Source organism: Eublepharis macularius, chromosome 1 (genome assembly GCF_028583425.1).
Source record: "Eublepharis macularius isolate TG4126 chromosome 1, MPM_Emac_v1.0, whole genome shotgun sequence".
Classification (NCBI taxonomy): Eukaryota; Metazoa; Chordata; class Lepidosauria; order Squamata; family Eublepharidae; genus Eublepharis; species Eublepharis macularius.
Genome location: NC_072790.1, coordinates 32,476,948 through 32,500,888, shown reverse-complemented (window position 1 = coordinate 32,500,888; position 23,941 = coordinate 32,476,948). Strand labels below are relative to the sequence as shown.

The 23,941-nt window shown below is 43.6% G+C and overlaps 1 protein-coding gene across 3 annotated transcripts in view; it reads left to right on the top strand.

Moving 5' to 3' along the window:
- AGAP1 (ArfGAP with GTPase domain, ankyrin repeat and PH domain 1) overlaps positions 1-23,941 on the top strand; it is a 411,275-nt gene that overhangs the window by 71,583 nt on the left and 315,751 nt on the right. For 2 of the 3 annotated variants that reach the window (XM_054974592.1, XM_054974609.1), the window contains 2 exons: positions 10,927-11,054; positions 20,612-20,767. In XM_054974592.1, coding sequence (XP_054830567.1) covers positions 10,927-11,054; positions 20,612-20,767 — 284 coding nt within the window. The remainder of the gene's footprint in view (positions 1-10,926; positions 11,055-20,611; positions 20,768-23,941) is intronic. The other variant, XM_054974599.1, reaches the window with a different exon arrangement.

The following is a 23,941-nucleotide window of genomic DNA, read 5'->3' as shown; positions in this document are numbered from 1 at the left end:
GCAAAGACAAGCAAAGAGCAGCTATGTAGTGCTGTCGGCTTGTAGGCTGGTTGGGATTGCCCAAATGTTAGCCTCTTAGTCTGCCCACTCTAATTCAGCCTTTTAAATGAAACTTTAGTGTAATTCAGTCTTTGTCTTTCTTTTTGAGTGGGGGACCAAATATGCATCACCTTGAAAAAGGGAGATTTGAGTATGGGGTGCTGGAATTGAAGAATGAGATGTAGAACTTAGCTAGTCAACTCCTTGTGAATTGTTGCAATCACATTTCACATAGAATGTGTTAAGGGCCTTTTGTTGAAAGAATTACTTCCTTTAACTGTGCTTTTTTAAAAAGAATTGTTATTACATAGGAAATGTCTGGAGAAGGTTCAGATTTTCTGTCCATGTGGATTTTTCGGGAAAGGTCCATTGGTCTAGAAATCTAATATCTTATTCATGAACCTTTCCCTGAAGTACATGACGTGTTACTTTTTGGGAATAACTCAGACAGCTTTCGCTTCAAGGAAAATAAAATGTTGCCATTGTAGACTAACTCCTAGAGATAAATCTAAAGGGTACACATTTGTATAAGTTGGTCAGTGGAATATTTTTAAGACTTAAGCATTTATAGAATCATAGAATCATAGGGTTGGAAGGGACATCCAGGGTCATCTAGTCCAAACTTCTCTTGCTTAGAAGTTGGACTGAACTGATGTATTTTTAAAATATAAAAGTCTTTAAGAAATGCAGAGGAGTAATGTTTAGTTTCCAGTTTCGTTTGCTGTTGGAGGCACGGCTAAGCAGCAAAGGGTCCAGAAATACCTTACTTGCAAAAATTCAAAGCTTGACTGCTAGGCAGCGATGGGATCAGAAATATCTTATCTGCAAAAATGCAAAGCTTATGCACCACTGTTTGGTTCTGGATTTGTGCTCTGGCATCCAGGACTGCATCTTGTAGCCAGGTGAAACTTTCTTTAAAACAAAATCAAAGAGCACCCCCAATTGCCTTGAAATATTGCAAGGGTTCTTAAAAAGCGTACCTGAATTTAGAATTAACTTTTTAGGTAATTTAACAAGTGGCCACTAGGGGGCAGTGCAACAACAGCAAAGATTTGTATTCCTTATTGCTTGAATGTCTGCTTCTCTTTTTACTGTTCAGCAGACATAATAAAACTAACACAATGGTTTAAGAGACCATTTAGAGTTGCAATAAGACACACTCGATAAAGTCAGCAAAGTTACTGGATCAGCAGTACACAGAACTGGGGGTGAGAGTTAACTCGTTAGGAAAAGAAACCCAAGGCTGCTGCCTGAAAGACGCGTCGCTGGAGCTTATGCGCCACCGAGAATCATAATGGAACTCACTTCCAGTAAAAACAGTTAGGCTTGGCCTGTGCACAGAGATGCTGCCGATTTATATTCCCTGAGCTTGGCTATGCAAACTACATCCTACTTGCGTGCAAATGCAAAATTAAGCATTGTAGCCCCAAATTCAGGTCTTGGCTGGATGGGTTGGTTGCAGCAGAAAATTTCTACTGATGGAAAGGGGAGGAGTTTTCACTGTGGCAGACCTCGGATACCCTCCTCATGCTCTTCCTGGGAGTCACCTGACCCCTTCCCCAGGAGCAGCATAGGGGGCATTTGGGCTGCACTGGGTGGGGGAGGCAGAGTCCCACTGTGCTGATGGAACTCCCTCCCTTTCAGTGGAGATTTTGCACAGAATCCACCCTATGTCTGAGCTAGAGGGGAACTCTGCACACACACACACCCTTACTATGCTGCTGGGATATTAAGTGGCGACCAGCCAGCCCGTAAGTGGATGGGGGATGCAGGGCATGGAAGATTTTCCGTGCTTTGCCTTTTTGGGATCAGCAAAGAGCTAGTATTAGAGAGCTCATTTGCATAACTCACCATATACATCTTCATATTACTGACAGTTGGCACGCTGATTAATAAGCCGTAGTGTTTCTGCAGCCCAAACACTAGTGGCTGTAAAGCCTTTATTAGGAGGCAATGCACATGAGCTCTCACATCAAGTAACAAATGTGCATAGGAGCACCCCTTGCCATTGTGCTAGTGTGCTGGCATAAATCTGCTCACTGGTTGCTCTTGGATTGCTGTCATCTCTTCCTCTCTTATCACTTTCCTTTCTGTAAAGCATCTCTGAGTAGTGCTTACATCCCATTTTGCCTCCTATTGGTTATTCTGGCTCTCTGCCTCCAATGTACCTTAACTCGGGCCTGGATTTTCTTTGGCTGTAGGAGTTAGCCCAGAAATTCAGGAACCAGACTCGTTTTTCAGCCTTTGGCTACATTTTCTAATGAGTGAGATGACAAAATGTACTTCTAAATCTCTTTGCACTGTTGTGTTAAAGCTGTGACAAAAGCTCTTTAGCATATCAGAGTTACCCTGGTTGTCACTACCACAACCAAAAGTGAACCTCTAATCCTAGTATCACTTCTCCTCAATGTCTCGTATTTCCATTATTGCTTTAAAAAGCTCCACCTAATTGAATACTGGAGACAGTAGAGAAAGCAACTGATTAAAAAAAGAACTCATTCTCTATCAGTGAATGGAGTAATGTTAAGTTTGCATATAAACAAGCTATAATAAGAACTTTTATGAACATGTTTTTATGTCCTACAACAAAACATTCTGATGCAAAATGATGAATAAGCTTCGGGTTGGATCCAGCCAGCTTTTCTTCTCAACCTCAGCCAGTTTCCCTCTTCATATCGTCCCTGTTCCATTTCACTTTTGCCATGCAAGTCCCTTGATCCTAAATGTAATCTTTATGGTAGTCAAAGGGGGATCCCTTCCTACATTTTTCACCAATGGAAGCCCTGGTTTGGATCCAATAATTTGTATGTCTGCTAAGAATTGCTGAGAGACTTTACATTATTGAAAATAGTAGGTGCCACAGTGAAGTAGGTGCCTGGGATTTCTCGAGCCTTAGGTTGGTAGCCTTGCAATTAAGGGAACAGCCAACTTCTCAAGATTTACTGCCAGGTAAGAAGTGAACATTTTATGAACACTGTGAGACAGTAAGACTCAAAATCTCTTTTCAGAAGAGAGACTAGAAATCACTTGCAAGTTATTGTATTAACCCAGGAAGTAAATTTCAGGTTTTTTCAAGAAGTATAGATCTGTGACCCTCGACACTCGGCTTGCTCCCTTTTGCCTGCTGCCAATGGGTTCCATGCCTGACTCTTTCCATCCAAATGGAACGAGAACTAGGTAGATTGTGACCACCTGAGAAGGCCCATTTATTGGATTTTCTTAGTATCATAGTGGGAGAGATGGTTTCTGGGCTACCTTACTGGTTTAGAAGGATAGTAGAAACATTTGTAACTGGGCTAGTCACAGTTCTCTGTTGTTGTTGTTGTTGTCGTCTGTTTGAATCTGCTCTGCATCTTACACACAGTGCAAGCTTTAGCAAGATTTAACACCATGCCCTGAGGCACTGTCCTTTCCTAAAACCTTTTCTACAGTTTTTTTTTAAAAAAAAAATTGGTAACATTGAGCCTGAAGAAGAGTTCTGGTGAACTGGAACGCTTGCGCCCTGTTACGTGTCATTGAGTTGGTCCTAATAAAAGGTCATACGTGGATTGTGTTTCAGGCAGGTTTTTGCCAGTTTTGACTTTCACGTTCCCATTTACAAGGTTTCCTTTTTCAGTAAAAAACAAAACAAAAACTCTATAGATATACTAATCCAACTTCTATGCAATTAACGTATATGGATGGATATATATATAGGGTTGTCTCCAAGGTTCTCATTAAAACGGGGAAACATTTTCATCCGCGTGGTGGTAGACTGAATGTTTCTGCAGAATAACACAAATAATCACACAACAGGATTGGAGTCGAGGGGCACTTTAGGGACCAACAAGATTTTCAGGGTATAGGTTTTCGAGAGTCAAAGTTCCCTTCTTCAGATAGGAGACTCCTCGTATCTGAAGAAGGGAGATGTGACTGTTGAAAGTTTCCTGAAAATCTTGATGGTCTCTAAGGTGCTGCTGGACTCAGATATTGCTGTTCTACTGCAGACCGACACGGTGACCTTCCTAAGACAGATAAAATCACTGAACCATATAGTTGCAGCTCAAAACAAGAGGGTCATGTTTGTGAGCTCCATGAGGCCTTTGATCTCCCTCCATTTTACCTAACAGAGTAGATCAGTTGAGTCATTTACTTATGCAATACTGATGGCTTGTTCATTCCATAATCAGCTGGTTGATTAAAAGATATGGGGGGAGAGCCAAGTGCATGCGCAGGGTAGTATCAAAAAGGTCGATTGCTATTTCTTCTTACATAGTACTTACTTTGTATATTTACCATTTTAAGAATCAAATTTTAATAAATGAATTTTGTATGTCTCGCAAGTAGCAAGAACCAATAAGAGAGGAGAGGAGTAGGGCTGGGTTGAACTATGTGTTAACATTTCCTCATGATGCTTTGGTTTTTGCTGAAGGTGGTAGATTCATAAAATTACGTTAAGAAGATCCACTGTACTTCTTTTTCCATGCCACATAAAAACCTGTCTGTCTTGCAGTAGTTTTATACAAACTGCCCAGCCAAACCCTTTGTGGAGGGGACTGTTCCACTCCAGTCGCTTGCACTGGGGGAAAAAGACTTAATCCGGAAGATCTCTATACTAAACAATATAACAGATGTCACTTCAGAACTATAAACCCCTGCTGGTTTAACATGCCTAACAGTTCAGTTTTCTCCCACATACTTTTCCTAATGTTCGTTTTCTCCTGTCCATCAGCTGTTTGCACCATGTGGGGAAAGCCTGCAGGCTGCTGCCTGTTGTGTATCTAGCTTTCTGCATGGCTGGGGAGTAAGCCAGCCATGAGGAGGGACTTAGTAGTACAGCATCTTCTTGGCGTGCAGGTTCAATCCCTGGCATCTCCAGTTAAAAGACCTGGTAGTAGGTGACGTGAAAGACCTCTGCCTGAGACCCTGGAGAAGATGCTGCCCGTCTGAGTAAATAGTGCTGACTCTGATGGACTGACAGTCTCATTCAGTATAAGGCAGCTTCATGTATTCAGCGTGTTCAACAGCTGCTCTTTTGGAGCTGTTGGAGGCTTGCAGGAGGCAAGCTGGGCACGACCAGTTTTGAGCATATATGGTTTTGTGATATTTGGCTCCAAAGAGGTCACAAAACTGACCAGTTGCTTAGAATTGTCACAGTGAAACCATGGAAAACATTTCAGTATTTGTTCTTTCTGGATTGGTGCATTAGTGAGAGGTGAATGTGGCTTCCTCATTCTAGACGATGATGGCAGGGAAGGCCATTTTCCTAGCGTGTAGGTTTTGGGCTTCATGGGCTAAACCCAGTCCCTTGAATGGAGTCAGAACTCCCGGGGCTTTGGGTTCCGCTTACAGTGGTTGATGGCTCACACTCTTAGGTGGAGGTCTGCTGTGCTTTGGAGGTGATGGAAAGTGCTGTCAAGTCACAGTTGACTTACGGTGATCCCCATAGGGTTTTCAAGGCAAGAGACGTTCAGAGGCGGTTTGCTGTTGCCTGCCACTGTTGCCATTGCCTGCCTCTGTGTTGTGACCCTGAACTTACTTGGCAGTCTCCCATCCAAGTACCAACCAGGGCAGACCCTGCTTAGCTTCTGAGATCTCATGAGATTGGGCTTGCTTGGGCTGTACTTTTCTTGAATCTGCATCACCAACTTTGACTTTGTTCAATCCTGAAGGTAACTGTTTATTGCTATGGATCTTTAAAGCTCCTGATTAATAGGAACAATTAAACAATAGTCTAATTTCCATCAAATTAACAGCCCTAAGAGATAATTGCAACATAAATGAATTTGTTTTAATACATCAAGAGTTTTATATGTTAGGATCTCCAATTTAAAATTACTGTATTATTGGAGGTAAAACTTTCAATTGCTTCTGACCTAATCTTAATATGTGGCACAGATGGGTGAACGAATGACCACTCCAGGCATTGAATGCATTCTGCATAGAAAATAACTTCACAGGATACTGGAATTCAATGGGATTTTATTTTTTTCAAACTCCTGAAATGTATGAGATTATCAGTACTTTTGCTGTCAAGTTAGGCAAGGCAAAGAGGAAAAGCCAAGAGGGAGAGGGAAATGAGATCTCCCAGCAAGCTCTTATGGGTCCCCCACTTGTTGCAAGCCCAATTGGGGGGATGGGTAGTGACCTTCCATGCCAATCAGAGAACAAGCAGGCACAAAGGAGTGCTTCTGTGGGCTCCATGCCACGAGTGCATGAGAACTGCCTGGCAGGCATCAGGGAGGGCAGACGAGGGGAATTTTTGCAGGTAAGGGCAAACATTTGCAGGCATGGAAGTGTTGGTGTTAAGCTGAATGATCTCACACGTTGTCTTGTGCAAGTGCCCTTGTGTTCTAGCATCAAGGTCTCCTAAAGAGCAGCAGGCTATAGGGACCTCTGATGGTCCCATCGTATGGGGGGGAGGGGTTCACTCTTATGCTTCATACTGCATCTTCCTTGATTAGATGTTGTTCCCTCTGCTTCATTACCCTTTGTTTAGGCCGGAACCAATGACCTCTCATCGTTCATTGAGTGTAACAGCCTCGCTTCCAGTCCCTAACACAAGGACTCGCACTTGCCTATCTCTGGTACCATTCCTCATTCTTTCCCCTGCCTTCAAGAGTTTGGTTATTTAAAAAATCCTTGTTAAAAGATCTACCAGCCTGTCTGTCCAAGTGAGCTTTGGCTCCTGAAGGTTCACGCTGGAATAAACTTGGTTCTTTCTGAAGGTGCCATTTTGATTTCTGTTTAATTCTCTCTTGTGAGCGTCATTGTCTTCGTCACCTCATGTGTACTTGGTCATGTAGAAAAGAGCAGCACTACTGAGGCTCCCTTGCCACCAGCAGAATTTCAAAAGGAGGCCTTGAGTAGAAATAATGCAAACTCTTGCAGATTTTTGTGCGTATTTTAGGGCAAAACCTACCTTCCAAATCATGACAGGGGATTCAATTAAATTTTGTTCCGCCGTTTAGACTTGCTGCAGTGCAGTCACCATCTCAATGCATACTGTGACTTGAATGCCCTCACCTCCTATCCAGGGGTCTCCAGCTTGTTTGAGCCCGTGGGCACCTTTGGAATACGAACCTGGGGACGTGGGTGCAGCCCACAAAATGGCTGCCAAAAGACACGGCGCCAGCCGCAGAATGTCAGGGAGTGAGGCTGTGCATCATTCCTTAGTCATAGATGCAGAGGAGTTAGCCATGTTAGTCTGTGGTGTCCGGGGTCTGGGTCCCAGCCCCCAGACTTGGTAGGAGGGAACAGCAGGTCAGCCGGGCTGACGGGCAAACAGAGGGGGCAGCCAGCAGACAGCAGGTCAACCGGTCTGACTGGCAGGCAGAGGGGGCAGCCGGGTGACAGCAGGTCAACCCCTCCCACGGGCAAATGGAGCCAGAACCTGCCGGTGCCAGGGGCAAGGGGCAAAAGCCCAGGGCCTCAGGAGGCGGGGGGAGACAGAGAGAGGCCAGTGAGTCCCACTCCCCTAGGGAGGGAAAGGGGACTAAGCAAGGCGGAAGGGGGCAAGGGCAGAGGGATTGGGAGCCCAGCAGTCACCCACCCAAAGACCTTACCTGAGGAGGAGAAGCAGCAGCAGCCCCAACAACCCAAAGCCACGCCCCAGCTAGAAAATAGTAGCCTGGCCCAGGAGTTGCCAAAAGCCAAGCCACTCCAGGTGGGGCTATTGGAGGCACTCTGCAGGAAGCCCTGGGCAACCAGCCAAGGAGCCGCAGCTGGACCCACTTTCAGCCATCAGCTCAGCCAGGGAGGCCGAGCTGCTAGCCAGGGGACTGCAGCTGGACAGGCCTTCAGCAATCAGCCAAGGCAGGGAGGCTGGGCAGCCAGGGAACAAGGCACAGCTGGTGCTGGTCAATGGGGCCAGATCAGCTACCCCAGCTGCAACTGCTTGGTGCAGCCCAAGACCAGGCTGGAAGAGGTGTGGGGCAGTAGAAGGAAGCCCTATAAAAGCTGGCTGGGAAGAGCCCTGTGGTGGTGGATGTGAGTAAGGAGTGATGATGTGGAGTGAGAGCGGTGCGATGCAAGCGTGGAGGTTTGGAGGAGAGCTCTGGGAGGAAGAAGTGAAAGAGGACGCAGAGGGTAAGCAGGCCAGGTTGAGCAGGCCAGCGAGTGGACTGAGAGGGAGTCTGGGTGAGGTATACCGCCCCTCCTTCCACAGAGCAGGGTCCTGCAGAATCCCTGGCCCCCCTATGATGTCAGGAGCAGACCGCCCAGTGCTACGCCCAGCGGCAGCGGCAGCACGCCCTGACATGTGGTAGTAAAATAAAAAAGAGTCCAGTAGCACCTTTAAGACTAACCAATTTTATTGTAGCATAAGCTTTTGAGAATCAAATTCTCTTTGTCAGATGCCTGATACAGAGTCTCTGTATCAGGCATCTGACGAAAAGAACTTGATTCTCGAAAGCTTATGCTACAATAAAATTGGTTAGTCTTAAAGGTGCTACTGGACTCTTCATCATTCCTTAGTAACTCTTTTAACATTTCAGGCCAAAGCTTTGTGTAACAGGATTTCTTTTTAATTGAATTAATTGCTTTAAAATATTTTCTTGCATATTTACATTCTTGCACACCTTCAGTCACACAGTGAAGTTCCTTGTGCTGGGGTATCAGCTGCCACCAAAGCAAGATTTTTTAAAATCAGCCTATAAGACTTCCTCCGGCCAATCAGAAGTTCTGCTGGGCAAAAGACCCATCTAGCGCCGTTCACATTCTGAAAACACACTGGGTTCTAGGAAAGTGTCCATTTTATTTATTTTTATTATTTTATTTATGTCATTTATAGTCCGTCTTTCTCACTGAGGCTCAAGGCGGATTACACAGTATGAGATCAATACAATCAGTATCAAGTACATTTCAATACAGTATCAAGGACATTTCCATAAACAATGCCACAGGGTAAATAGATAAAAGTTTAAAAGGCATAGTATTAGCAAGAATCCAATACAGAGTAGAAAAAAATATGGAAGCAGAACATAATCAATTCTAGGACTAACATTAGACAACACGGAGCACTGGTGGTGCATAGGAGTACATATTTAAAGCAGCAGATAATATGTAAGGCAATATAGTGATGACATCTATGGTCCTTAACTCAATAGCAAAGCATCTGAGACCCCATCCCTACAATACAGCCGGCCCATTTGAGTAAAAAGCCTTTTTGAATAGTTTGGTTTTGCATCGTTTATGAAAATCCAGGGGAGTAGGGGCTCTTCTGACTTGCTCAGGCAGGTCATTCCACAGGATAGGGGCCACCACAGAGAAAACCTGTGTATGGGCTGCTGCTGACTTCACCCGTGTGCAGCCTGGCACCTACAAGAGATCCTGTTCAGTTGAGTGAAGCTGCCGTGGAGGAACATAGGGAGGGAGGTGGTCCCGTAGGTATGCCGGACCAAAACCATGGAGAACTTTGTATGTAATAACTAATACCTTTAACTGAGCATGGTAACTGATGGGTAGCCAATGGAGTGACTGCAGGATGGATGTTCATGCTCCTGCTCGCTCCTGGTAACAGTCGAGCTGCAGCATTTTGCACTAATTGGAGCCTCCTCGTTAACTTAGATGGGAGACCCTATGTATAGAGCATTACAATAGTCAAGCCTTGATGTTACCATGGCACGGATCCAAGTGGCCAGGTCAGCCATGTCAAGATAAGAAGCCATCTTCCAGGCTAGAGTGAGGTTGTAGTAAGCATTTTTTGCCGCTGCCTTAACTTGTTTTTCTAGTAATGACGCTGGATCCAGTATAACCCCTATGGACTTAATTGCACCACATTGGGGACCCCCCCCCCCATACTTGTGTCTCATGAGAGTAATACAGAGAAACACTGTAGTTTGGCCGTATACTTTTTTTTTTTGCTCCTAAAGAGGGCGAATGTAACCCCTATGAGCTAATTGATTTAGCCCAGTAGGGCATAGTCAGTAGCTAAAGCCAGTCAGCGAAGGAAGAAGCTGGTTGCTGAGGAACTTGATAACAATTAATCACCTTGAATAAGGGCTGTAAATCTCCAAGAAGAGGACAGAAGCCTGGATTCCGGTTGCTTCATAATTGGAAGGATTGCGGCAAAGGACGGTTATCCAACAAGTTGAACTTGCTTGCCTTGAGTGGTTTTCAAAGATGTTGGCTGAAAGTTTCTGTTTTTGTAGCATTTATGAGTTTGGGTAAAGAAAAGAAAAAAATAGTTGTATTGTTCTAATTGTTAAAAGGTTCGGTGAAAAAGAAAAAAAATCTTAAAATGGTATGAAAGTTTTCTTCCTAAATTAGCCCCATTGAACCATACAATAAAAGTTACACTAACGGTGGTTCTCAAGTCAGCAGCCAAAGTTGAAGCTGGAACCTTCCTCAGACCCATTTTATTCCTATGTTGCATTTACATTTAAATGTAACACTACATTTAGGTGGTCTATTCCAGAAGGAGCTACGAAAATAAATACCTTCCATCCCTCAACTACAGCCTTTTTTTGTAAGGAGATATGTGTTTCATTCAGAACAACTTTAATACTATGATTTACCAACTTAAGTGTTTCAGCTTTCTTTTGAAACAAATGCTTCAATTAACAATTCTTATTGCAAGCTCATCCATGTGGAAATTAGAAGAAATGAAAGTGAGTCTGTAATTCTTTTAAGACTAGTTTTCATATTTACTGTGATATTCAAGAGCACAGTTGTGAGTCTGTACCCACTGTATCACAAACGGCACCGTCTTAACGATGGCAAGTGCTTTTGTGCCTAGTTTGCGTACCCATCAGTTACAGGACTGCCAGTTTATATTACTTGTTCAAATGATGCAATTACTCTTTACGAACAAACATGGTGATTCAAGCCCTGGGGAGAATAACAAATGGTTACATTAACACGTGGGCTTCCTTGTAATAAAAATTCTTCTAATTTTCTCTTCTACAGTTGCGCAGAAGATTGTGGCAACAAGAAAAAAACAACAGCTTTCGATAGGTCCTTGTAAATCATTACCAAACTCTCCAAGTCACTCGTCTGTGTGTTCTGCTCAGGTCTCTGCGATACACATCACCCAGGTATGTCATCGACGGTTAGCGGTCCTCTTTTAGTGGTAACAATAAATTAGCAGTGTCAATTTTGATCGGTTACACAGATTTTCCCCTCCTGCTATGAAGATCTGGAACAGCTTGGATCAGAATTTGGTGATCTGATAACCTTAAGCGCAGAACTGCAGCTGCCGTACATGAACATTTTCAATTGCTCTGTGGGTAGCTTTTCAGGCTTGTGGTGCTTACCCCGTTACTTGAATGTCTATCGCATTCCATCTGGAAGGGTCAAGATGGGTAACGGTGGATGAGAAACTAGATTTCACGTTGAGTTACAATCCAGTTAGAGCTTTAAAAAAATCCATCATGTCCTCTGCAAAAGACATCACAAATACACAGATCTTGCAGTAGTTTTGGAAATATGCTTTGGCTTGGGCTTTGAGTCTCTTGGGCAGCTGTTGAGCATATTGTTCCTGTGCCCTTTCTCTGGGAACATGGCCACACAAGTCATTCTGGGAGAGTAGTCTGTGGTCTAGACTAGTTGTCATTATCAGGTAAACTGGCCAAACTTCTTTATGTTTTTCTGAAAGCTGTATGTCTATGTATTAGGCTTTCGTATGATAACCTGCTCTGATTGGTAGCTTAAGCTGTTTATGATGTCGTCAAGATGGCCAAAGCCAATTTTTCGTACTTTTTCTAATTTGAGTTATAACTCATGAATAGAGGTGGGCACGGACTGGAAAACAGACCAAACTTTTGCATGGATTGGGCCGGTTCAGCATTAGCGAACCTGTGAGTTGTGGGATGACCATTTTCCACTGACTTTTCACCGGTCTGTTGTTCCATGGTCCATTAAAGCCTCCTGGCACTGCTGGCCAGTGGTACCAAGAGCGCTTTAACATTTAAATCCCCCCGGTGCACCAGTCAGCTGGAACAAAGGGAAGTTAGAGCGCTCCTAACAGCCCAGACCAGTGAGCTAGTCGGTTCACGAACTGGGGCTGGACCATGAAAAATTTGTAGTCTGTGGTCCATGAAACACCACGAACCCACGGCCCATGGGTTTTTCCTAGTCCATGCCCACCTCTACTCCTGAACCAAGTGACCGTTTTCAAATTTTAAAGCACTGTTGGAAAGCTAATAAATGTCTCTACAAAAAAAAAAAGAATACGAATAATGCCTCTCATCCATTACCATTTTTGTGATATTAGCCATAGGTCAAAGAAAAACCCACATTTTATAAAGGCATACAGCATATAGTGCTTTAATAAGGAGGCTCACAATGGGTTTTAGAGATTGCCCTAAGACAAAATGGACTTTGTACACACGGGGCTCAGGCCAAAACAGCATTGTGGTTGGGATCCAATACAGAGTGCCGTATCAAGGAGAGAATGCGATGATACTTTCTTGAAAAAAAATACTGATGATTCAGAGAATCAAGAGTTAATGATAACTGCTTGATCCCTGTTGGGAGGCAAATTCTTCAAAGAATGGAATATCTAATAAATTCCTGACATGCCTTACGGGCAGCTTGACTCCCCAATGCTGGAATACTTAATCTTACGGAAAACTGAAGGTGGGCATAGTCAAATGAGTACCTTTTCAGGATAATAAACTTAGGAAAATGCCAGCTAAGATTCTATGGCCAAGTAATCTATCAGAAGAAAAAGTAAGAAATGGGACTTCTTGAAAAAAAGAGTTACAGGTGCAATTAGAAACAATACCAATGACATGGAAAAATGGGAGAGACTTAAGGTAGCTGTTGGACCTGCATCAAAAGCTGAAGATCACCAAGGAAATGGCAGGAGAGATGGGTCACTTGGGACATCTACAGAAGAACACGATGGACTTGTATGGATGGAGTCAGGAAAGCTAAAGGACAAGCTAAGTAGTGGCTTGCAAGGAATGCTGAGGACAACAAAAAGAACTTTTGCAGATGAGTCCAAAGGAAGAAGGAAAATGGTAGGCCAGCGGAGAGGCAAGCGAAAAAGAAGGCAGAAATGCTTGACCCTGCTTTCCCTCCACATTCTCCCCAAAGAGAAGCTTTGTTCAGTCTACCCAAAGAAGCCGGAATGGGGGAAGGGACAGGGTTGCATCTCAAGACAAAGGGTTATTCAGGGGAAACCTAGCGATCTTAAAGCACTTTAAGTATTCACGGCAGGATGAAGAACATCTTAGGGTACAAAGGAAGTTACTGATGCAGTCTCAGAACATCTGTTTATCATCTTCGAGAAATCCTGGAAGAAGAGTGGGGTGTTGTGAGACAGGCAAATGTTCTGATCTTTTAAAAAGGGGGAAAGGAGGATCCTGGAAACGACAGACTGGTTAGTCTCACTTCGATACAAGGAAAGATAGGGGGGAGAGAGAGAGAGAATAAATTTATGTATTTACAACATTTTGATACTGCTTTTTCTCACTGCTTGGAGAGGTTTACAGTAAAACGAGTATATTAAAACTGAGCACCTGACATATTGAAGACATTAACCACAGTTAAGCACTATTCAAACCAGTCAGGAAAAGGCCTGGCTGTATAATGCGACCGTACCCTGCTGCCTGAATTGGGTGAGAGAAGAGGCAGCCCCGATTTCAGCTGGCAGCCTGTTGCATAAAGTGAAGGGCTGCAAAGGACAACATTTTTGTTCTGGCGCTGACAGGTCTCAGCTCCTTAAGAAGGGAAGAGAGAACAGATCTTGTTGTGAGGGTGTTGAGGTCTGTCCAGGCTCACAGGGAAGAGGCGGTCCTTCAGGAATGTGGGGCCCAGGCTGTAAAGGGTTTTAAAGGTCAGAACCAGATACACACACAAATATTAAACGGCATGGGAGCAGAGACAAGATCCCTGGGACACCCCCACATGTTAGCTCCCAGGGAGCAGGCTCCATGTCTCCCTTTTCAACTCCCTGTATCCTATCGTACAGGAAAAAAATGAAGGTTAATACTGACCCCTGTAGTCCAAGCTCCTGTTCAAGGTGATGAAGCAAGGTGGCATGATCTATTGTGTGAAATGCAGCTAATAAATCAAGGAAGACCAACAAGGAGGCATTACTCTTATCATTCTGCAGTCTGAGATTGTCCAGTAATTTTACCTGTACTGACTGAGCCGCATAACCCAGTGTGAAGCCAGGCTGAAAGAGGTTGAGGGCCAGTGTGTCATTCAGGAGTTGCTCTTCCACCACCCACTCGATCACATTGTCCCAGACCAGTCAATTAGAAACTGGTCTTTAACTTGCTGTGCCATTTGCACATACTGTTTTCTTCTAATTACGTCTTCCTTCAAAGATTTTGGAAAGCCAACTTCCAACGGAGAACTATCAGTGATTTGCATTAATAAAAGCCTGAATTTTGTTAGGCCTGATTTCAGCAGCCATGATAGACAAAGATCAAGTTTTCAGAAAGTGGCTTTCACAACTCCTAGACTCCTGTTGACCTCCTTTGGAGAAGCTGGTCTGAAAGAATTCTTACCAACCTGACCAGATGGCACCACTGACACCTCTGCTGCTTGACCTGTAGGCATATTGGCAATCAAATCAGACTGAATTTGAGATGTCTTATCTGAGAAGAATCTAGCAAAAGTTTTATGGCTTCTGTCATCCGGTTCAACCACAGGTGGCTTAGGCATTGTTAGGCTCCGAACAATTTGAAACAATTTTGCTGGATGTGATTCTGCAGATACTCTTACGGCGGCAAAGGATGCCTGCTTTGCTGTGATTACTGCCACCTCATAGATCCTCAGATGGCATGCCGAGTCTTACCAGCACACGTTTTCCACCGATGGCAATTGTGTGGCCATGTACAGGCTGGCTGACATAGACTATGGTTGGGTTTGTACTCAAGCCCAGATTCTACCACCTCAAACCTTAATTCCTACTGAGATTCTCTGGTATAGCGAGGAAGATGGGGAAGAGGAGGACAGGTCCTTTGGGGTGGTGTCTTGTCCCAGGCAAGCTCTACAAACCCCATATGAATAAAGCTGCCTTGTCTGCAGTGGTGCTTTTATGTTCTAATTTTTTAACTTGTGGCTGTGAGGGGGGCATTCGGTGATAGTATTGTGTACTGGTTGGGTGGGTAGTGGATTAAAGATGAAGGACCGCTGTATTGCTAGTTGAATCCCATGTTAAGGACTAAGTAGTAGGTGATGTGAAAAACCTCTCCTGGAAATCTGGAGAGCCTCTGCCAGTGTGAGCAGACAATACTGACCTTGAGGGGCTGATGATCTGGTTCTGAATAAGGCAGCTTCGTGTGACTTGGCCCCCACAAGTAGGTTTTCCTTTAAAAAAAAAAAGCACTGTTCCAATTTCCTGCAGCAAGTACTTATGCTTAAATGATAGTAGCCATTTAACCTATAATCATGCCACACTAGAATCCATATATACCAAGATGAGGGGGGAAAGTCCTAGTTTTGTACTCGCTATGATGTATGAAAAACATGTTGCAGCAGCCAAAGTAACATCTGGATCCACCCCGGCCAAAAGTCCCCCTAATTTTTCTCCAAGTACTGCTCCTGGCATCCCGCATAAGGATGGGGTAATCTACAAATCTCTCATATTTGTCAAAAGGGACATTCTGATAAGCAATGCCCCAAGTATCCGTTTTCATGGAGGCCCGTAAGCATAGCCACTCCGAGCGCAACAAGTACTTCTCTGTTGTTATAAGAAGGGTGGGCTTTGATAATGAAAGTATTAGTGTCAAATTTTCAGTGCTGTTTATTTATTGAGAAATCAAATGACTCTCAAAGTGGGGAACAGCGGGATAATCAATAACTTAATATGTGCAATAAAAAAGACAAATACTCTGAGGAGTAGTGAGTGGTAATGGCAGCGATAATTTGCATGTTGAACAGTCCAAATCTAATTGGAATAAAAAAGTTTTCAAGGCCCTTTTCAGGAAAAGCTGTGCCACCACATCAGTGTCCTTTGTGGGAAAGGCAACTTTCTTCATGTGCATTCATTGGTTCAGGTAAAAGAGCCTCTCTCCTCCCTCCAGGACTCCTCTTCGGAGAGCACCAGCATTAGAATCATAGAGTTGGGAGGGGTCTCACAGACCATCTAGTCCAATCCCCTGCCCAATGCAAGAACAGCCATTGCTGGAGGTTTCCCTTCCTCTTTTCTCTCTTTGTCTGCCACGAATGGGAGGGCAGCCTGTTCCTTTCCTCCTGTTTCTTTGCTTTCCCTCCTATGCCATATGCGATCGGGAGGATGCTTCTGCTGTCAGTTTGGCAGGCATCTTTTCTGTACAAAAGCGTATTTGCATGAATGCCAAAGAGCTTAAAGCCTTTTAAAAATCCTTTTGAAGAGGGATCCTGAGGATAGTTATGAGTTTATATAAGGGAGGGGCAGGATGCCAGTTGTCATCTCCCAGTCCACCTATAGCTCTCTGCTGTATTTTGGGGAGGATTTTCGACTTCCTCCTCAGCAAATGCTTCACAGTTGGCTGAATGAGGGAGTTGGCAATGCCATTTTCAGTGTCTCGCGCGCTCTGTCTCTGGGTGCTCCCTGTTGGGTTGCCCTTCCTCTTCTCGTACAAAGCTGCATTTCCCATGCAGTCTTTCCTGCTCCCCGACTTGCCTCCTTCACCCGTGAACCGAACCAACGAGGCTATCAAAAGCTCACCAAACCAAGCAAGCCCAAAAGAAACAGGTAAGAAATGCAACAATATACCAAATACTCCAAAGATTTTCTCCAAAAGCTTTATAAATACTCAATGTAAATTCATTCAAGGGTCTAATGAATCACTCTAATAACACTCAGTATCAAAAATGCAACACTCAATATCAAAAATACAGCGAGGTATGACAATACTGAGAAGCGCATATGTCCTCAAATAGAAAGATTGTATCCTACGAGTTCTCTTATAAATGTTTTCCCAATTCCAATGATGAGGACTCCCGCTATACAGCGGGAACAGTTGGAAAGTCCCTCGGGAGACGGTGGAGAGGAGCGGTGGATCTAGGAGGAGATGGTGTGATTCTTCAGGAAGAAAAAGAAAAATATGGGAAGCCCCCGTGGGGGGCTCCCCCTCCCGACAAGCTTCCGGATATCTTAGGCTCGTTTCATAAGCACTTCTTCACGGGGCGATATTCCTCCTGCCATGATGTAATCTCTCCATTTCTCCCTCACGAAAATGAACTCTCACGTGCTGAATCTCAACGCACTTCCAGGGACCGTCCCTGGACGGTCTTTCCAGGGACTTTCCAACTGTTCCCTCTGTATAGCGGGAGTCCTCATCATTGGAATTGGGAAAACATTTATAAGAGAACTCGTAGGATACAATCTTTCTATTTGAGGACATATGCGCTTCTCAGTATTGTCATACCTCGCTGTATTTTTGATATTGAGTGTTGCATTTTTGATACTGTGTTATTAGAGTGATTCATTAGACCCTTGAATGAATTTACATTGAGTATTTATAAAGCTTTTGGAGAAAATCTTTGGAGTATTTGGTATATTGTTGCATTGCTTACCTGTTTCTTTTGGGCTTCCTTCACCCGTGAAGCCACATGGTTCCGGTCACTGCCTCCCTCAAAACTGATAAACTGCTTAACAGCAGCAAGAACAAAAATATAAAAAGAGCAGGAGGAACCAAGGAAGGCTGAGGGAGGGGGGGAACCTCACCGCACAAGAAACACAGTCCCCGAAGGACTGTGTTGAACCTGATACTAGGGTTGTGTGCCACACAAAAAAAGTGTTACCATCCTGTATGGGTGGCTGTGCGGATGGAGGAAGTGTTGTAAAAACAATATATTTTGTAAGATGCACTTAAGAAGCCCTGAGTGTCTAGTTAGCTTTGCTATATCAAACCATTTAACTCCTGGCAAGAGGTATGCCACAGATGATGTCTTAGGTTTGTTAATGGGTATTGTATACAAGTAATACAATTATGGATTCTCTGCTTCCATTTTCAGTCTTTATTATTACAAAAGAATTAGTCTTCATTCTCAATATCAATTCAAATCAACAGAAAATCATACCATCCATTATAATGACATAATTGTTAAAGGAGAGCAATTACATGAGCCCCAAAAGTATCTTAGCCAAAGATACCATGGTCACATGCATGGAACCCCTTTTAAGAAGAAACTCTTATCAGTTTAGCCAGTCATATTTATAGGGTTTCAGAATCTTCTCTTAACAATTGCAGTCTATCCCTTTTCAAAGACCCAAATCTTGGCTTATTATCTTATGACTTCATACCCCGAACAAGATTATCCATATTTGAAACATCTTCTTGAAGTGTAACAATAGTTAATTCATTCTTGCTACTTATGGTCTTAACGAAATCTATGTAGAATTAGTGATTACAGGTTTCTCATACATCTGAATATCTTTCGACCCTCCGCCAGCGCAACTATCCTTGTATAATATTGCCAGCTTCTATGATGTTAGAAATTCCTGTCGCTTTTCTTAGGGTACACCACCACCTCAAGTTCTGGTGAAATAGACTTTAAACAACTACTGATGGAGGTTAAGGGAGAAAGCAGGATTAAAGCTGCAAGAGGACAAAAGGAATGACTACTGAGGAATTACACAATTTTAAAATTGACAATGAAGAAATTGAAATTGTTAAGGATTTTCTATTCATTGGCTCAATCATCATCCAAAAGAGAGACTGCAACCAAGAAATCAGAAGCAAAATAAGACTTGGAAGGACACCCATGAAGGAGCTACAAAAGATCCGTAAGGATAAGGAAGTGTTGCTGGGAACCAAGATCAAAAATAATTCATATTATGATATTTCCTATGTATAGATGTGAAATTTGGGTGGTGAGGAAAGCTCACAGGAAGAATATTGCTTCATTTGAAATGTGGTGTTGGAAAAGAGTTTTGCTGATACCACAGATGGCCAAAAAGACAAATAAGCGAGTTCCAGATCAAAGCAAGATTGAATTCTCCCTAGAAGCTAAAATGACGAAACTGAAGCTATCGTATTTTGGTCACATCATGAAAAGACAAGATTCTCTGGAAAGTCAGTAATTCTAGGAAAAGTTGAAGGCAGTAAGAAAACAGGAAGACCCAAAATGAGATGGTTTGACTCAATAAAGGAAGCCATGGCCTCCAGTCTGTAAAGTCTGAGCAAGGATGTCAGTGACGTTTTGGAGGACAATTCATTCACAGGGTCTTCAAAAGTCAGAAGTGACTTAACGGCATATCATAAACACACCAGCACGAGCAGATCAGTAGTCAGACGTTTGCCCAGCCTGCGGATCTGCCCCCAGGCCCTCTCTAGCCTTTAGTCTCTTAAAAGAACTTATTACCAATTTTAAGTCTTCCTCTCTCTCTCCAGTTCTTACAGATCTCTCCTGTGTGAGCTCTCTAAGGCGAGTAGGGCTTAACAGCTCTCTCAGTCTACCCCACACTTCACACTCCTGCTAAGTGTGGTCTGAACTGGGCTTATTTTGGTTTACAGAATGAAAAGAGTTTTGATAAGTAGCTCAAAAGCACACGCCACATGGGCAAACACAACCGGTTGAGCAAGTGTAAAAGAAATGGGAATAAGTGCATATCCTCTTTTCCTAGCACTACACTAATCTCTTAAGATGGTAATAAGAGATCAGTTCCTCCTCCGTTACCTTGGTTCCTGTGTCCGGGGAAGCCTCTCTTGCTTTCTCAGAACCATGTGTCACGGTTGTTGTCCAGATCAATGATGGCCCCTCCGGCCTCCTGAAGGTGTGTGTAAAATACGGCCGCCTTCCTCAACCAGGTCCAATTTTTTTGTTTATTTTCTGTCTTTCACTGCCCCCCAACAAGCAGACTGTTCCCTGCTCTGTATTTCTGTAGCTTCCTAGACCTTGGAATAAAGTTTTAAGAGTGTGTCTCAACGGCACACTCAGTGGGCTGAACCTAATGGGACTGTTCACAGAAGGAGTTGGCCGAGCGGCTCTTTTGGTGCCCTCCCAAGCAGCTGGAACGTCTTCTCAGAAGGCCGGGACACCCTCGCAAACAGAATGCACTGCAGGATGGGGCACTGCAGCGACAAAGTGGAATCAATAAAAACGGCTTCCTTGGCAGTGGTTTCTGTGAGATTCTTCCTTGCCTTCGCAGTGCCTTGCGTTTTGCTGCATTTTGTTTCACAGGCCCTCCCGACCCTCTTAGAAGATTTCCAGAGCAAACACAAGATTGATTGGGAAGAGGGAGGCATGGAAAGTTCCACTCCTCCACCTCTTTCGCTGAATTTTTCCGCTGAGTCCATCCTGTCTGGTGGGAAGGGTTTGGGTTAGAGAACTTGCCGATCCCTTCCAGTTTTGTCGTTCTTTGAGAGAAAGAGATTTTGATTGTGAACTTTATGGTAAATCTGCAATAAAAACTTACAGAAAATGAAAATAAGGCGGTGAAGGGGAGAGGCTATGACTCAGTGGCACAGCATCTGCTTTGCATGCAGACGATCCCAGGTTCAATCCCCAGCATCTCCTGCCAAAAGTAGGGGACAGAAGGGACCTCTACCGCAGACCCTGGAGAGCTGCTGCCCGCTTAAGTAGTCCATACCAACCTTGATGGGCCAAGGGTCTGATTCCGTATAAGGCAGTTTCATGTGTTCAATGCAAGGCAAGTTGCATTTGGCTTTTCCTTTCTGCTAAAATGGATTTTAATCGTTTGCAGACCAGCAATGGAGGAGGCAGCTTAAGCGACTACTCCTCCTCCGTCCCATCCACTCCGAGCACCAGCCAGAAGGAGCTGCGGATTGATGTCCCCCCCACTACTAACACTCCAACGCCTGTTCGCAAGCAATCCAAGCGCCGCTCCAACCTTTTCACGGTGAGTGAGTTGGAAGATGAAAAAACGCTTGTGCCCACATAATTTTGTTCCCACCTTGAATTGTATGCTGCATATCCACCCTTGCCCCCTTTGCTGTGTTTGAAAACAAATCTAGGTGCCACGTTTTGTCTGGAGCTTATTCTTTAAGTGAAAAATAAGATAGTGGAGAATTCTTGGCGTGGAAGAGGGGATCAGGTCGAGTTGCGTCCATTCTCCTCCTCCTTTCACTTTCAGCATGGCTTTCAACCTGCTTGGTCGCCTGGGCAGTTGCCACAAGAAGATGCCCACCCACCACCCACTTCTTCCTCCCTTCTCCCCATGCAGCAGCAGGCTAGCCTCTCTTGCATGCCTTTTGGGCACCTGGCATCTTTGGACAGTGGCTTTGCTTCTAAAGTGATCTCTGGCCTTGATTTGAATTGCCATTCCATACCACGTGATTGTTTTCTGAGCGTTGGCTGCCAGAGGACAAAAGGAAGTTAAGCCAGTAGTAAACTACTTTCGTTTTCTAGTGAATTCATTTAGTGAATTGTGTCTGGCTCTGCCATTGATCACATAACTGTGCTCCAGATTCCTATTTAGGAGGTTTGTAATCCGGAATTTTCCTCACTGCTTTAAGACTTGCTCACATATTGGCTGGTTCTCACATCTCACCATAAGTATACCATTACGGGGCAGAAAGAGGTCTTTAATTACTGCGAAGGGCCTTCTGACTGCGCCACGCTGAGGGGGGATGGGCACGTGCTTCTGATGAGCAGGGCAGGATCTGCTATCTTGAAATTGGGTCAGATCCTGATTCTCTAGTGGAAAGTGGCTGAAGAGGATTATGTGACTGTAAGGTGTGCCTAGTGCAGTCTTAGCTTCCTCTTCTTTTTCCTTTGCCTTGTTTTCTCCTATGTTGTCTAAAGATTTCTTTAATGTTTAAGACTTACACCAGTCATTGTTCACATGGTTAGTAAAATTCGTCACTTTCCGTTACTAGCCTCAGCCTCTTCATGCGATCTCGCTGCAGCCATTTCTCCTGATTCTTTTTTGGCCTGTATCACTTGGTGTTAGTTTTACTTTTGCATTTGCAGCTTGACATGTAGGGTTGCCAGCTCCAAGTCGGGAAATTCCTGGAGATCTGGAGTGTGAAACCTGGAGAAAGAGGGGTTTGGGGAGGGAAATGACCTTGGCGTGGCATAATTCCATAGAGTCCACCCCCCAAAGTATTCATTTTCTCCTGGTGAACTGACCTCTGTGGCCTGGAGACCAGTTGTAATTCCAGGAGATCTCCAGCCACTACCTGGAGGCTGGCAACCCTATTGACATGTGATGCATTTCATTTCATTATAGTCACCTGGAGCCTTTGACTTCAGAAAAGCCCCATACTCCCATCCTGCAATATGGCAGCTATCGGGAAATAATAACTGTTTTTACAACAGTATATTCAGTTCTATTTACCCCCAAAGCATAGAGTTTGACACCAGTATGAGTGTTGTACTAGAATGTTCTTGCAGAATGGTAGCTGCAGGAAAACATGGCTATCTCTACAACAAATTAAAAAAATGTATTTGGCTTTTTCAACCTCAAAAACATACATTTTGACACCAAGATGAGCATTCTATATGATTTTTTAAATATCAAGATAATTATATCTGCCTTCTTAAAGAAAGATCCTAAAGTTGGCATGTATACCCAAGAAAAGTTTAAAGCAGTAGTATCCTGCTTGTTCTTTTTAAATTATTATTATTATTACATTTGAATTTTATATAATTATAGTTTGTACCCTGTACCTCATCTATTTCATGGTCCTGTGGCCTTTATGGTTTCTAAACTTTTTTGTTCGTTCTTTGAGTGTTTTATTTATGTTTTAATTTTGTTAACTCATGTCCTTGCTAGCTGGTTACTGCTCAGTTAGCTTCCTTGAATCTGACAGGATAAGAGAATAGAAATGTGGACGGAAGGAAGGAAGGATGGATGGATGGATTTCTGCCAAGTGAGGGCTCATTACAAGCATCTTATAAAGTGGGCTCTAGAGCTTGAAAGCTTATGCGAGAATAAAAACCTCTTGTTTTTTTTTTAGCTGAATGTCAGCTCCACTAGATGTCAGTGTTGGTCAAGGAACAGAACACAGGACTGGCATAGTTGTCTCATCAAAGAGCCCTTGAACCTGTTACTGTTTTGGCTTTTGTTCAGACTTTGCTTAGGATCCTGTGGAGGGACTGCATATGTTTGAGGACTAAGCTGAAGAGTTAAAGACATGAAAATGCCTTGTTTCATGGCCTATACGTAAAGTAAAAATGTCTGGCTGTATTTGAAACTAGACGGATGGGCTGCTTCTCCCAACTGTGGTCTGCCCAGTATCTCCTCTTGCAGGTGCCTTCCTTTTGGAAGATCCATTTCATTTCCTAACCTCTGGAAGGATGCAAAAATAAAGATGTAAAATTTCTGGAAATTTTGAATAGAAGGAAACTCCCCACTCAGAGGAAAAAATGTACTCCTTACTTTCCTATCTAAGCTAAACAAATTTTGCTGCTTTAACTACATAAAATGTACCATTTATAACTTGGCAAGCATATACCATTGTATGTTTCTGGAATTTAAAACTCTAAATGCTTTCGTTTTGAACAAAGCAAAATAGCACTACTAAAGCTGTAAACGGCTACTGCCGGTGCTATCTTGGAATATTTCCCTTATTCCTGAAGGGGGAAAGTGTATATGTTTCATAGGAGTTTTTTTAGCCCCTCTCTTCAGTTCCCCAATTTTTTCTTGGGAATAATTGCTATACATTTTGAGTGTGTAAAACCTTGCATTAAAAAGCATTTCACTCTCCTGAAAGGGGAAAAAATCATAGGAGGTTACTTCCAATGTGCCCTAAAATTTGCAAAGCTAAAAAAAAAAAGTCCCCCAGACATTCATGTTATATATGTCGAATGAGTAAAATCTTGTCTTGAAAGCATCACACTTGTTTCTAAGAAAAAATAGTTACTGGGGGTTCCTTTCAGTGCTCCCCAAAATTTCCCATTTTTTTTTCTATTGGAAAAATAGAGAGAAATGTCCTAAGGGAAAATGGGGGATTGCCCCTCCAAATTTCTTTTTTTCTTCCCGAGCCCTTCACCTCTCTTCGTGGAAAGCTTGTCTTCTGTTGAGGGCCTGCATACTGTGTTAGGCCCCTGGTCTCATGGGCCTTCCTGG